This window comes from Anopheles stephensi, chromosome 3, assembly GCF_013141755.1.
Source record: "Anopheles stephensi strain Indian chromosome 3, UCI_ANSTEP_V1.0, whole genome shotgun sequence".
In the NCBI taxonomy this organism is placed as follows: domain Eukaryota; kingdom Metazoa; phylum Arthropoda; class Insecta; order Diptera; family Culicidae; genus Anopheles; species Anopheles stephensi.
The window spans coordinates 37,216,061-37,231,666 of NC_050203.1; the positions used below are offsets into that span (position 1 = coordinate 37,216,061).

The following is a 15,606-nucleotide window of genomic DNA, read 5'->3' on the forward strand; positions in this document are numbered from 1 at the left end:
AATATATTATATGTCCTTTTTTTACTCATGTATTTTTCCAAATTATCCGGTTTTAAGCATGCTTACATTTACAACATTAGCTGGGAAGGATACTTCCTAACCGCTGGTTCAGAAAGTAGAGAATTGCTAAACAGGGTGGTGAGATGATGCTAGATTCCGACTCCGTCTCGGCCAACGATTTTAATGGAACGTAGGTAATCTTTACCTTTTCATCAATGGCAGGGATCACATCCCTATTCAAGGAAAGGATTCATATGAGAAGGACTCATTCTGTGATCGCCTCGGAAAAATCGTTGAACAGTGTCCCAGACGAGGCAAAATATCACTCAAAAACGATTTGATTATATCTGTTCTTTTATCTGTAAACTTTTATTAACCAACGAAATAATGTGGCGTAAGTTAAAACCGTACTTACGCTTAGACAAGCTTGCTGCGATCCTTACTCACTGAAATGTTACAAAAGGATTCGCTCGATGGCATGAGACATAGTGGTATCGGACCTTAATTGCATCGGTCATCCTTTCCCCCACCGCGGTGACGAGAGGGTCGTGGGATGGAACACAGGTTGAAAAAATGGAGATGAAGTTAACATGCAGATAAGCCTCAACAAGACCTTCCCTAAGAACATCTACCAAGCTTTCAAAGTGGCCTCAGTTGGAGCACTTCTTCTTTTTCTTCCTTGGCACTACAACCTTCAAAGGTTTCGGCTTTCTGTGATTTTTTTTAACCACAGCAAAGCAGTCAGCCTTGCGTACGGGGGGGCAGTCTAGATGGGAGATGAACCCCCGTCCTGCCGTGTTACGACCAGCGCCGCTGTCACCTCTGCCATCAGATTGCCCCTAGGTGAGGCTCTTCTGCCAACAAAAGATTACCGAGGTTCAAATCTCATCGCCAAGAAGAGAGAGATCCACATACGCCTCTTAGACCAGGCTTATTTGGAGTAGTGACGAATTGATTTTAGTCGCATTTGCTAAGAGGATGCTCAGAAAGACTGCGAACCGATTTAAGCGTCTGATAAGTAAGTAACAAAGTAAGTTTCAGTTCGCTTTCTGGTTTCATTACAGTGCATTGCAGTACATATTGATTTATTTATGCATGACGTTGTTTTAAGTACATTCCAATTATTTACCATTACATTAAGAATCGTTTTTTCCACTCAAAAATACAGTTGGAATGAAAATTCTATTTATCTTCGTTTAGAATAATTAATGCCACGTTGTTCTGAACCATATCGATCAGTCAGTTCATCTAGCGATATTGTACCATGAAGACGATGATCGTTTCGCTGCTGTGCGTGTCACTGGGCACTCGGCTGTGCGATTCGTTGTTCTTTAAACCTGCGTTGGGTAAACGAGTATGGTTGACGTGATTAGGCACCTTACCAAAGCGTATTGAAAGGCACGTTTCGCACGCAAGCGATGAGAAAAGGTCTGGTTGCATGCTGCCTCACAAAATCAACTACACGAACTGTTCAGCAGGCAAGGGCCAGAAGCTGTACATCTTAGATTCTGGTCCCACTGTTCGCGTGATAGCCAAGCCCATACGGAGGCACACGCGATGTACGGACGAAAAACGTTCCTCGAGCACTGGAAGATAAAGTAGACATTAAAGCACACTAAATTCCTATCTACCTGTCTGCACTCTTGCCGGTTCTGACTCACTAACCTGGGCTGTAATGCTTCCCCCATTGGAACACACTCACGCAACGATGCATCACGAACATCCGGTAGGCAGATCTCATCCATTCTCAAAATTTCTTCCCGGCTGCAGGCACAGGCAATAAAGTTGTTCGGGAGTTGAATCGATTCCGCGAAGAATCCGGTTGAACGAAAGTGGCTGCAGCCATCTGTGAACGAACCAAACACTCTTCTATGAGCGCGAGAGTACAGGATTTCCGGGGGTACTACGTACGTAGTGTGAGGATATCGAGCGTTTCACAACCGGGTTGGGGTGGCAAACCACTGTTTGGGAAAAAGTCGGCGTGTCCTCGTACTACGTCCTCACCCAGCGTAAGCCCGTCCGTGTGGATCACGTCAACGAACTGAGCAGTATCGGGACCGACAGCATCTTTCGATTCAAACTTATACAGCGGTCCTGCTGGATCAAGAGCCGTCACTCGCGCTAGCTTTCCATCAAAGTATCGTCCCACATTCCCGGCAATATGTGCACCGAGACTATGGCCGATAACATGAACCTGACCGTGTTGGATGCCCATCCGTTGCACGAATCGTGATAAACTACTGCCGATACGTTTTGAAATCGGAAGTACTAGATCACGAGCCGTCGGATAGAGCCGATAGGCAATATCGGACCAATCAGCTACTAGTAAGTTGTGTGCATCCTGCACCAAATATGCCGTGCGGATGGGAGCAATCGAAATGTGGTTTCGATCCGCATTCCACCCATGGATTAACACCTTCAACTGTCTGCTTAGGTCGATTTCTGGTGACGGCTCGAACGATTCCACCTCTTGCTCATGTTTAAACGATCTTAACAGAAGAAAGAATAGAAAAGAAGGGCAAAAACAAACACGACACATTAGCCAACGGAAACGGTTTAACAGCGGCCAGCATCTTCAGAAGGCACTTCCCACGGTGAGTAGAAGTACAGCTTCACGCTCTCAAGCTCTTTGTCGTAAATCGAATCTGCCGACGTATCGATGGTGACAGCAAATAGCAACACAAAACCAACTCCCACTAAACGGGGAACGAAATCCATCTTGCTGGTGATGCAGTCACGACACAAGTGTCTAGTAGCGGCCCAAACAGCTCACCGATAACGTCTTGGGAGAACGTTTACTTCGTGCACGTAAATGGTGTGCATTATCAATTGAAATAATGTTGATAAATTTTGTCAAATTAAAGAAAGCACCGTTGATAGTTTCTGCGATGAAGTTGTGTTTAAAACGACATTCGATACGACTTGAAGGCTATATTAATAGAGTCGTGCAAAGCTTAGCAATTACGATTTCAGGTTCGGTCGCACACAACACAACATTGCGTAGTGATAGTTAGTTTGATTTGCATAAAAGGCTGTTAGCAGATGTTATTAGTTTCAGTTTTCGACCGGTTTGCCCAATGATGCTACACTGTCATCAAACATCTGTGCTGGTTGAACGTGTGTTGCGGAACGAAATTGTAAACAAATACAGTCACACAAATGTGTTATCATGGGGCTGTGGATACATGTTGAAGTGGGTTTTATGGTTGCCATGAATTGTGATTACGGTTTCATATTATAATTTGTAAAATTTGATGCAATTTTCATACACTAGGCCGTTGGGCTCCAATAAGGTCGTCACGAGGATGTATTCATCTTTTCGTTTGAACTAATGAGTTTCTATTTTATTTGATTCTTTGGTTGCATCGGCGAGGTTATAATAAAAGTTTCTACAATGATTCCTCGTAGATAAATAGGATAGTCCGCCATTTAGTATTGTCACCACCGCATGTGATGACGAATTATAATTTTCCAAAATTAACATAAATTAACAATAAAAATTAGAATGAAATTAAGAAGGATTTTCCTCCCTGCTATTTAGCCTTATCCCGAGTGTGCTCAATTCTGGATTTTGCGGTGGTTGCAGTGTTGTTGTCAAAGCCTATTGTAGAGGTTTTATCGATGATTTGGTCCGGTTCTTTTGCTGTCTGTTGATGCGATGGAGGTAGCGGTGTGTTTTGAACGTACAACAACAAGCAGAAAAAAGAGTAATAACAGGGTCTCTGCTAATCACGAAGTTAGATCTGCCGACCCCGGAGGTACGACCCCAGATGCTGTTGCTGCGTCAACGGATCATGGAGAATAAGGATTCTAGGGATATTGAGGATGTGGAATCAAAGGATAAAAGCGTTGTCTCTGGCGAATCGGGAGCTGAGCCTCATATAGGCGAAGTCTCTGAACGCCTCTAATTCCCTAATTTCTACACCCGATCGTCTGCCGAAGCTCTCGACTGCGTTCTTCAAGGAGGGTCTTGCGGTTTGAAACTCCACACAGGATCATCGTGAAATCCGTCACCGCAGCCACACACCTTTGCTGGAGCTAGAATTTTACGCTGTAGATGAGCATTCATCATTCAGAGTATACCTGCTACAAACACAAATTTGGTGAGGTTCTATTTGTATTCCTCGTGGTCCAACCCCCTAATAGATTATGCCGATGTACTAATGGCTTACTTGACCTTCGTTTATACTTCTTCTTCTTCTTTTTTCTTGGCCTAACGACCTCTTAGGTCATGCCTGCTATTTCTGGCTTACTGTACCAGATATTTGTGTACCTATATTTGTTTACCTTTAAAATATTTTACAAGACAACCGGCGCCAGACATGACACGATCGCAAAGCTTTTTAAACGTAAATATTGCATTCGGCACACAAAATAGATTAGCTTCACATATAGGAACAATGCCAGTTCTGAGAACGATACATGCTCAGTTGAGAGTCTACTAATCAGCCAATATGAACGGTGGAGTTAAGTACGTTTTGCGAACTTTCAATTCACAGAATTACTTCAATTTGGTATCGTGTTGCATTTCTCGTTATGATGCATATGCAAGTAGCTTTTAGTTAAATTGAACATAACTCACACAATTTTTTTTGGTGAAGCTTTTTATTTATTCACGCAGAACGGGCGGGATGTATTGCTAAATAAAAGCTTGAGCTATGAATGAAATAAATACGAAGGACGTTATCGTTGCGCTAGTAGCGCTAGTCTTCACACAGCAGGATCGGGTATAGAATCCCATTCTGGCCTTATTCCCGAAGGCAGGCCTGGTTAATTCTTCTTCTTCTTCCTTGGCACTACAACCTCGAGAGGTCTCGGCCTGCCATTTCTGGCTTTCTGTGACTTGATTTTACCCGTAGAAAGGAGTCAGCCCTGCGTACGGGGAGGCATTGAACTCCGGTCCTGCCGTTTGAAGACTGGCGCCGCTGTCGCTTCGGCCACCGGACCGCCCCGGTTAATTACGTAGACAGGACAATTTAGTCAAGGTCTCTTCGTACGCAGGACTGACCGAAGTCACAGAAAGCCAGAAATTGCTGGCCGAGACCTCTCAAGTTCCAGTTATAGGAGGCTAAGACCACTTGAGGCTGTGGAGTAAAAGAAGAGAATGTTTTAATTTTTGGAAAACAAATATAGAAAACAATTATCTCATCACATGGTGTCCTCATCCTAGCCTCTCCTCTAGTCCTAGCCGTTCCATTCATTTGCTAGTTTTGAATGGGGTAGCTTTGCCCACGGTCATTAAATGCTTGATTCAGTTTCGCTCACAGAAGATGAAGTAGCTTGCAGATGGGAAAATAGGGTAAGCAATCCTTCACGTCTTCCCAGCGAATGGGAAACCCAATTGATCGAACGACCATGCGCCACCTGAAGCGTCAGTGTTTTTGGACCCTCCATTATAACTTGTCAAATATTTTGGTCAATTTGTCTCATGGTCGTTTGGATGCCGCGAGTGAACCCATCGTCATGATCTAGTTAGCGAATATTTTGTGTTGTTCTTAGTTCGTACAAATTGTGCAAACACCGGCCATATGTTGCACCACCATATCCAGAATCTTCCCTCCCGCTCACAAATACAGGTGGAAAGAAAGTTTGGCCTATCCGCGTGCGGGGTCTGCAATGCCGCGAAGGCCCGCCTGCTCTGAACCGTACCGATCAGTCAGTTGATCGAGCGATATTGCACCAGGATGACGTTGATCGTATCGCTGCTGTTCGTGTCACTGTGCACACGGCTGTGCGAGGGATCGTTTTCGTTGCTGAGTGAACCACGACAAACCTGTGCCGGGTATTCGGGTATCGCGGACGCGATTGCCGCACTCACCAATTCCATCTCGAGCCAGACACCTGCCGACGATCCCTTGCTCGGAGTGCAGTCAAGCCTTCAGCAACTGCTGCAGCTGGCGACGGTTTATCAGTCCTGTGACGATGTGACCGGTTCGCCGGGATTGTACCGCATCCGGGACGGAAACGACCTGCCCATCCATTACTTCTGCCAGACGGAACTGCTCGGTGGGGGCTGGACTGTGATACAGCGTCGAACGAACGGCAAAACCAACTTCACACGCAGCTACAGCGAGTACCGGGACGGGTTCGGGCATCCAGAGCAGGAGTTTTGGATTGGGTTGACACGTCTCAATCGGATAACGGCAGCGGCGCAGTACGAGTTAGCTATCTTGATGGATGCTTTCGACGGCACTTCCGCTACGGTGCGCTACGCGAGCTTCAAAGTTTCCGACGAAACCGATGGATTTCGGTTAGCTACGCTGGGTGGGTTCACTGGCAGTACCGGCAACTCGATGAGCACCTTGGTTGGGAAGACATTCTCCACGTTCGACCGTGATACCGACTCGTCGGCCACGGTAAACTGTGCGAATGTGTGGAAAGGCGGCTGGTGGCTGAACGGTTGCGGTGACAGGTTCGTATGTTGCCTAGGTGCGAACACAATTGAGTAGCTATTGACACACGGCGTACATTACAGCAATCTGAACGGGTTTTACGCCGGGGCGACGCCGACTGCAACACCCCGAACGTCGATGGTGTGGACATCCTTCAAGGGGGCTTCACAGTCGCTGAAGAGTACCATCATGCTTATTCGCAAGAAGAGAGCCTAAGCTACGATTGATCAAATTTGTACACCACGACTCAACGCTAGGAATAAAGCAGAAGATTTTGCCAAACGATAGACGAGGAGCATTCGAGCGTTAATGAACACTATTTGACATTTGATTCAATTTCGAATTTCTCCTTAAAACATCTGTTGTCTAAAGCTTTCATCTTAATTACGACTTATGCGTTCTTTCGAAATGCGTATGAATGCGAGACCCATACACTTACTTTATTTTTGAAGATAAATTGGTTTAAGTTTATTACTTTATTGCCACAGAGTCAGCTACGGTAATCGTCGAATCATCATACGCGAACTCTTGAGCGAATATCCCTGCTCTCGAAAGGTTTTCCATGTTACACCTTTTCCATACAGACTGGTAGCTCCGTTTAGATACTGTCCGTTCAGGTTGCTGTGGAAGGTGAGATTGAAACATACGTAGCAATCTCAAAAATGTATCAGAGTTATAGTCCTTCATTAGGTGCACTTACCTGTCATGACAGTTACTGTACCACCACGCACCAGTATTTTGCTCGGCACAGTTTAGCGTGAACACATCATTGTCATTGTCTTTCGTAGTGAACGCCATGTTTAGATGGCGTCTCAAGGAATCTCCCGCCGTTCCAGTGTACGGTCCGAGCACATTCAGGCGGTACAGTTCCGACTCATCGCCGATCTGGAATGCGCTGTATCTAGCCACCACCGTTCTACCGTCAAAGTCCTCCAGGATGATAGCAAGCTCGTGCGGGCCTAAATTTGTCGCGCGGTACAAGTTGTTAAGACCCCACCAAAACTCTCCCTGCGCTAGGTCGCCGAATCCGGTCTGATAAGCGCTCCAGGTGCGATAGAAATCGGTCTGTCCGCTGAAGCGCCGTTGAAACACGAGCCATCCACCACCGTCGTACGCCATGTCACAGTACGCAGTCTGAGGATCTCGCATTTCGCCGCGTAGCTGGTACAGGCCGGACGGTGAACCGGCCGGTACATCGGAGCATGTTTTGTACGTGCCGGGTGCAATTCCGGCCGTTTCCGTAATTTGATCCACCAGCGCGATCAAATCGCTCGGCTTGATGAAGGTGGATGGAGTCGTACGCAGCGCATTGATGGCTGCTTGCAGTAGGTCGAGGTTTGCTAGTGCAGGTTCAGAATCGAAGCACAATGACTGCGGGAAGTCACACGTTGCGGCCAATCCGCCCTGGATTGTGCCGCACACCAGCAGCAACGCAGCTGCGAACCACATTCTGAAGCGGATCGTGGGACGGTACTGAACGTAGCGTAGCTGGATCACCGATATTGCAGAATATTCGCTGGGTCGCTCACTGTTTGCACAACTGCAGAGCTGTTGGAAAGAGTTGTCAGCAATGCCATAACCTAAAACGGTGTGCAAAGACGAATATAAATCGTTGCAAAATTGGGTCTAGAGACCGCACCGGCTAGGGTATTTTCTAGCAACTGTTTTCAACTCAACAACCGTCCGTGGTCGGTTGGCGCTTGGTAAATTGGTAGGACAACGAAATGAAAACAACATATTCAAGTGGGTGACTGTATTTTTATTCAATCAGTCCAATTCTTGCCTAACTTACTAATTAGAAGCTGAAACAGGCAGACTAGATACAAATGTCCTCGATTCCACACAAGGACTAGTGCTGACTGCTTGTAATTATTAATATACGTTCGTAAAGGTGCTTTGTTTTATATGTTTTTTTTTTACTTAAACAAATTCCATTTAGAGTTTGATTTATTTTTACCGTATTAATCCTTGAGATTAGTTAACAAATATATTACTTTTATTCATTGCAGTTTTGCAGATGAGTTTTTTTCAAATTTGTACAAAACGGTAAGAAGACGCTTAAGTATAACATATGATGAAGCTTTGAAACGTTTCCTGCAAGCTTACGAAATATTTCATTTCGCTTGAAATATTTCTCCGGCGCTGTGCTTTCTTTACGGTTGAAACATTACCTCGACCATCGCTGATTTGCTTTGCTGATAATTTCGTTCGAATGGCACAATTTCTAACCGTTTTCCAAAGAATACACATTTTTATAAAATATTGATACTGGAAGTAGCACTCAATTTATATAATTGAAATGCAATAAGGAAAATAGAAATCACATTATTGAAAACTAACCCAAAGTTGAGTATAAAAGTTTAACTTGCAGCAGGTTTCAATAGAAATACAAAATGAAGTAAGAAATTTAAACAATCAAATATAGTGTATTTTTTATATTATATCAGGTTTCTGACATGCTTGACTTGAGATTTCCGATGTTGGATAGTCAGCTCTGCGTCTTTCATTTTGTTACCATCCTTATCGATTATACCGCTGACCAGATCTTCATGATGCGGCAAATCTTGGAGAAGATGGCGGAGCAGCAGTTCCATTCCTACCATCTCTTCATCGATTTTAAAGCCGCATATGACACCATAGCTAGGGTAAAACTGTACGACGCAATGAGCTCTTTTGGAATCTCGGCCAAGCTTATCAGGCTTGTAAGAATGACAATGGCCAACATCACATGCCAGGTGAAGGTGGATGGAAAACTCTCAGGGCCCTTTGCTGAGAGAGCCATCCGCGACTCGAAGGTGGAAACTTCCTAGACCATCTTCTACAAGTCAATCCAGATCCTGGCATACGCTGATGACATAGACATCATTGGTTTGAAGCTCTCCTATGTAGCAGAAGCTCAGCAAAGGATCGAGCGTGCGGCACAGAACTTCGGGTTGGAGATTAACGAGGCGAAAACCAAAATGATGGTGGCATCAGCGGCCCTGCTAACAAACACTGATTTACGCAGGGGTGATGTACAGATAGGTGACCGCACCTTCGAAGTCCGCCAAAACATCAACCATCTGAGGTCAAAAGTCAGCATCGACAACAGCATTGATGTTGAGTTACGCGCAAGGGTGCTGGCTACCAACCGGTCATACTACAGCCTGAAGAAACTTCTCCATTTAAAATAGTTGTGACGACGGGCGAATCTTATACATAACATTTATAGTCCCAGTACTCACATACGCCTCTGAGAATGACGTCATGAGAATGACACCGGACGACCTAGTCCGTAAAGTCCTTTTAGGCCGTCCACACGGACAGCGGAGGCGCGGTATGTCCAAAGTGACATGGAGTGATGGCGTTGATGCGTCCGCCAGAACGGCCGGGATAACGGCTACTCACTCATTTGCTGAATCCATCCATCCATAAATCAAAAGCTTTGAAACGATAAAGAAAAAAATTTAATCAAAGAGCATAACCAAGAAGCTGCTTAAAATCTTGTATAATCTACACCAATTGAGCACACTGTTTGATTCTTACCAAATTTCTTTACGTGGAATGAACACCCAAAAACATACAGGTTTATGCAAGTCAAGTGTGCATAGGTGATTTTGAAATGATCATTAAATAATCAATCAAACTGTCATTAGGAATGGTATGCCTTTGATGCACAAACTTCACGTCAGGACATCGGTATGGAAAAAGGACATCAATGTACGTGCATTGTAAACACTTACAAAGGAAAGAAAAATGATTCTTTCACAGCCTGCCCATTGTTGTGCTATCAGAGTCCGAACAGAGCTGAGAATAGATTTCAATCTTTAAGACGCAGCTAGAATGGTCAATGGTCGTGTGTGGTATGAGCTTTGTTTGCTTGTGGAGAAACTCGATTATTGGTTTGTATTATCGAATAATTGGGCTTGAAATATTTCTCTATAAATGAAATACCGATTCCTTGAGGAAAAGAGGTTGGTTTAATGGTCTTGAACTTTAGTTCATTTTTTCCATTCCAGGACTTGATGATTACAATACTCAAGCATATTGGGTCGGTTAAAAAGGGAAAGTTGTTTAATGATTCGTTGGCACCGAATTTTACGTATATTTACAATATATTTCTATATTTACTCATAAATCACTAAAACGTAACGTTTAAATGCAATGTGCGAAACACCAATCAGCCTACGGGACGGGATTTATCCCTCAAAGCCAGAGCATGTGTCAAAACATGGCAGCACAATACACAGCATGAGCGTATTACTGGATTAAGGTTTTCAAAATAACAACACAAGCACACAAAAAACAGAAACGAAAACACTCACTTTCGGTCACCGTGTAAGACATTTCGCTCGATTGGCCTGTCAACCGTCATTCCCGACCGGCTCGCTTTGCTGGAGGTGATTTGTCACTGTACTTGCTCCCGTAAGGTGAATCAAAAGGTAAATCAAATCGTTGGAAGGTCTCGTTCGGGCGCATACACGAGCAGAGCAACGGCGCAGCATCATCGCAGGCTCATACATCATGATTAATTTCAACCGAACTATCTTGAGTTTCCCTGTTTCGTACTTTGTTGTCGACTGTTCCGCGATTATCTTTCGAAGCCGGTTGCCCGGATTGCCTTGACATTGATCATCTTCTACACGTTCCGCAGCCATGATCCGGCCAGAGCAGCATCAGATCGGAATGGGGGGAAAAAAGTGATCCTGTTCTTTGTCCGTCAATTCGGAAGCTACCTGTCTCATCATTATCGAGCATCAAAGGTATCGTGCTCGGAAAAACAGAACATAAATAACCACTGCCCCACGCTCTACCAAACCGTACACACGCAGAATACAGGTCGAGAAAGATTACTCAATCTTCTCGCTTGCTTCTAGGCGTCGCGTTTATTGAATTGTGGCCACTTGTGGTCCCTTAGTGGAATCGCGACGGAAACGCGTCCCGTCAAAAACAAATATATCATTCTCCGGAACAGCGGCCTAAGCTGGAGTGTGCGCACAGGAAGATTATGCTTCGTCGGTAGGCTGGTCAGACGGGCACGATCGACTGCCGTGGTTTTATGAATGAACCATCTCAATAGTCTTTCCGCTGGGAATAGACAGAAGGAGAAGAGCTTCAAAAGACCGTATAATGCTGCTTGAGCACAGCACAACAATGCCATTTACGAAGGGGAACAGCCGATTTGTTCGGTCGACAAATTGGGTGAAATAAATCACACCGTGTCAGGGTACCAATTTACAGGATGACATTAGAAATTGCTGGTAGAAACACTGAGTGAAACCTTTTGTTTTTTTTTGTTCAGATAGAACTTAGTTTAAGATAATAGAATTATTTCAACTGGTGGAATTTTTAACAACACTCCAGAGCATGAGATACTTCGGTTCGACGCAAGTTCCAATAACTTAAATGAATTTATCAATTTAGAAAATACTGGTGTTTCTTTTTCCCAGATCTGTATTTAATAAATGTAACTTATAGAAAGAGTCATATACGAGTTTTAATATGTAATTCATTTATTAAGAAGTAAGTAAGAAACCAAACTAAAGACAATAATTCGACGATCGTTTGATTCCTTGAAGATTGTAGATGGATACCTTCATATTATTGTGCCCGGCATAGATTGATATTTGGTCCATTAAGCGCAAGTTCTGTTGAACATTAAGTGTTCAAAGAATTATCATAGACTAAAGATTGATAATACAGGGGCGGTCCGGTGGCAGAGGCGACAGCGGTGTCGGTCTTCACACGGCAGGATCGCGGTTCTTATCTCATCACGGCCGCCTGCAAGTACTGACTTCTTTGCTTTGCTTGAGACCTCTCGAGGCTGCAGTGCCAAGGAAGAAGAAGAAAGATTATTAGTTGGTAGTTTATGTATAGTTGCCTAACATCACAACAAAGTATAAATATGGTTTCTCTTAGTCTTAACTATTTTTTATCTTATTTTATTTTTTATCTTTTACCTTGGTCCGATGACCGAAGAGTTAGTTATGACGGTCTTCCCATGGCAGGATTGAAGATCAAAAATACATTCTAACCATTCATCCTTAGTGAGCATAGACTATCTAACTTTCATTGAGCCTAGTGAACCACTGCATGGTTGGCATGGCCAAGCAGATTGTTAAGCCAAGAAGAAGATACTATAGCGATGATTTTTTTTTATTCTTAATGGAGCTATACTAAATTCAAATTGGTCAATAATTCCGGATGAAATCCAATTAAGTTCAAGTGATAGTGATTTACTTTCGCTTTATCAATATCTGGATAGTTCGAGCTGGGGTGGTCCGGTGGCCGAGGCAATATCGGCACCAGTCTTCATACGGCCGGCCGGACCGGGGTTCAAATCCCATCCTGACCGACTCCCCGTACGCAGGGCTGACTACTTTGCTACGGGTAAAAGCAAGTCACAGAAAGTCAGAAATAGCAAGCCGAGACCTCTCTAGGTTGTTAGTGCCAAGGAAGAAGAAAAAGTTCGAGCTAGATTTCTTAATATTCTTAATAGATCGTTTAACCGGAAGACTGGTACTGCTATAGTTAAACGAGAGTAACGGATTAACAAATATAAGACAATTAACGGACGTTGGGGCAAGTGAGTCATGGTGGCAAGTGATTTCGGTAAAAATATTCGTACCTGGTACTAGAAACTGTTTACCGACTCATTGGCTAGTCAATGTCTTTGGAGGCCCCGAGAAGAATGGCAGTTGAGGTCCCTCTTATTGTGACTCGTCCGTGAGTAAGACCAACAAGATTTCCCTATCCGACAAGCCTCCCCTAACCAACGAGGCCTCGTGCGGCCGCTCCTTCCGCACCTAGGTTGATCCGCCCCTCCAACGACTAAAAATTTAATAAAAGAAATTAAAAAAATACTTGTAAGCTGGTTAGGTAAAAAAATACAGGTGAAAAGTGACCAAAAAGGAACTGGCAGTACGGTCTGTAACCAAAATAAGGACTTTGGTGATTCGAGCAGTTCAGGGAAAGTAAGTTTCACCGATATCATTCGTCAAATATTTGAAGCCTATGGAGCCAATTCCTATCGCCTAGTTGATGCTAAGTGCTGGTCGCTAACTACTTTAATCCTATGTTCCAAATTTCAAAAGTGGTCGATTAAACTTATAATCATTCTTTTAATTTACCTATTTAAGTTGAAAAAAAAAATTAGAAACATAAAAAAAGTGGTAAATTTTTTCATCGGTTTAAGGTATCCCCAAAATGCTTATAACTGCGCCAACGAATACCAAAAAGTCTTAAACATTTCCAGAATCAACTGCAAGATGACATGTGACTGATTGAAGCTGATGTTTGTGACATATCGTTGGAAGCCATCGAAAAGAATGTGATTTGCCTTACCGGCGGTTCCCTTGCCTTTTTGTGCTACGGTCCCGAAACCCAAAACCTGTTTCCTTTCGTCGGTAACGCAGTGAGCAAAGAATCGTACCACAATTTGTCCAAAAACGTGTCAAACTTTATTGAACGATTTGTGTTTGCTTGTTGTTGTAATATTATAGCTAAGAAGAGTCAAGTTTGCAGCGTTCAGTAGCCAGGGCCTTCCCTGTGTCGGATCATCATTCGGGTCTTCTTCAGACTGTAGTTGTATCCGCGGAACGTGTTCCAGTAGACACCGGTCTTCTCCAGTGTCGGTCCGTTCAGGTACAGACCGTTGAGATTGCTGTCGGCGAAAGAGAAAATTCGGTGTGAGCTACGTCTGGAAGTTGGGGGACATATCAAAGTACATACCTTTCACCGCACGATTTGTACCACCAGGCACCGTGTGTGATGGCCGCACAGTTCTGGTCGAACTTGTCGTTGTCGTAGTCGTAGGTCGAGAAGCGCATGCCCTCAGCCTCGAACGAATCGCCGGCACCACCGATGAAGCCCTTCAGCTTCAGGATCTTGTACTGATCGTTCTCGTCAGAAATGGCGAACTGGTCGTACTTGGCGTACGTAATGTTCTTTTCGAAGTCCTCCAGCACGATCAAGAGCTGGGCAGCGCCACCCTTGGTGAACTGATGGATGCGGTCCAATCCCAGCCAGTATTCGCCTCCCTCATTGTTTCCGAATCCGTACTTGTACTCCCTCCACGGGCGGTAGAAGTCAACGCTGCCATCGAAACGGTTCTGGATGACCATCCAGCGGCCACCATAGTCCAGCATGCAGATCACTTTCACGGGCTTGTAGAAGTTGGCCTTGATCCAGTAGCTGCCAGTTTTCTTGATGTTGGGGTCCTCGCACGAAGCGTAGATACGGTCATCGCCACGCTTGTCCTTGCGGCCGTAGCTGCACTTCAGGCCGAACAGGGCCTCGGTCAGGTAGGTTCGGTCGGGGATGTTCTGCTGGAACTGCGTCAATTCCCTGTTGAAGGTACCGCGAGAAAGTGTACAGATAAGTAATGATTTACGGCAAAATCGTGAAGAATGGCGGATGGCTGTTATCACAGTACTCACTCGACGTCGGACTGGATGATGGTAAGGTTCTGGCGCACAATGTTCAGCTGGTTGTCGACTGCGTTGGCGACCAGCTGCGTCTGCGACGACACGAAGGCAACCTTCTCAGTTTCCTTGTGGATGGTGGCCACATCGGTCTGGATGCTGTCGGCCTTGATCTCCAGATCCAGCAGCGATTTGATGATCTTTTCGTCAAGGTCATCGATCTGATCGATGATATCCTTGCAGTTGCACTTCGGCGGAGGCTTCGGCTTCGGGAAGTCGTAGTCCGGCTCCGGGCGTGGTGGGGGACGCGTTGGGTACGAACCTCCATAGCCGCCACCGTAACCGCCATCGTAGCCACCACCTCCGTAGCCGATCTTGGACGGAGCAAAGTTCGGCGGACGGTATCCTTGTTCGCCAGAGCTTCCGCCATGCTGTCCGTGCACTACGTTGTAGTAGCTGTAGCCGCGCACGTCGTCATCATCGTCAGCCGCCTTGTCGTCACTGGCCTTAATCTCCTCGATGATCTCCTCCGGGACCTTGTCTTCCTTGTCCTCGGTTGTGGCGGCACTAGCCAGCGCCAGCGCCAGCGTCAGAACTAGGAGGAAGCTTCTCATGCTGCTCTGTGTCTCTACAAACCAAGACTCCAGACGAAACTGATACCGGCTGATTGGCTGCCAGTTCAATTTATAGCAAATCTAGGCGGTTCAACGTCCCGTACGCCCGAGATCGGCGTCGGTACCGTTAGGCCACACTACCACCACCACCAACATCGCCAGGGGTTTATCGACTTCCAAATAGCAAAACTACAGCTG

General features: G+C 45.1%; 4 protein-coding genes across 4 annotated transcripts; 1 reads left to right on the forward strand and 3 right to left on the reverse strand.

Moving 5' to 3' along the window:
- Window positions 1-989: 989 nt before the first annotated feature.
- On the reverse strand, window positions 990-2,741 carry LOC118509802 (pancreatic triacylglycerol lipase-like). Its single transcript, XM_036050940.1, has 4 exons — window positions 2,594-2,741; window positions 1,912-2,489; window positions 1,666-1,846; window positions 990-1,586 (listed from the first exon to the last, which is right to left on the reverse strand). The coding sequence occupies exons 1-4, from the start codon at window positions 2,716-2,718 to the stop codon at window positions 1,502-1,504; spliced, it is 969 nt and encodes a 322-aa protein (XP_035906833.1). The 5' UTR covers window positions 2,719-2,741; the 3' UTR covers window positions 990-1,501.
- A 2,883-nt stretch (window positions 2,742-5,624) lies between these two features.
- LOC118513620 (microfibril-associated glycoprotein 4-like) lies at window positions 5,625-6,695 on the forward strand. Its single transcript, XM_036059676.1, has 2 exons — window positions 5,625-6,412; window positions 6,476-6,695. The coding sequence occupies exons 1-2, from the start codon at window positions 5,685-5,687 to the stop codon at window positions 6,606-6,608; spliced, it is 861 nt and encodes a 286-aa protein (XP_035915569.1). The 5' UTR covers window positions 5,625-5,684; the 3' UTR covers window positions 6,609-6,695.
- A 163-nt stretch (window positions 6,696-6,858) lies between these two features.
- LOC118509013 (ficolin-1-like) lies at window positions 6,859-7,841 on the reverse strand. The gene is made up of 2 exons (XM_036049033.1): window positions 7,093-7,841; window positions 6,859-7,013 (listed from the first exon to the last, which is right to left on the reverse strand). The coding sequence occupies exons 1-2, from the start codon at window positions 7,839-7,841 to the stop codon at window positions 6,887-6,889; spliced, it is 876 nt and encodes a 291-aa protein (XP_035904926.1). The 3' UTR covers window positions 6,859-6,886.
- A 5,973-nt stretch (window positions 7,842-13,814) lies between these two features.
- Window positions 13,815-15,460, reverse strand: LOC118509892 (angiopoietin-1-like). The gene is made up of 3 exons (XM_036051139.1): window positions 14,810-15,460; window positions 14,103-14,717; window positions 13,815-14,034 (listed from the first exon to the last, which is right to left on the reverse strand). The coding sequence occupies exons 1-3, from the start codon at window positions 15,406-15,408 to the stop codon at window positions 13,899-13,901; spliced, it is 1,350 nt and encodes a 449-aa protein (XP_035907032.1). The 5' UTR covers window positions 15,409-15,460; the 3' UTR covers window positions 13,815-13,898.
- Window positions 15,461-15,606: the final 146 nt, after the last annotated feature.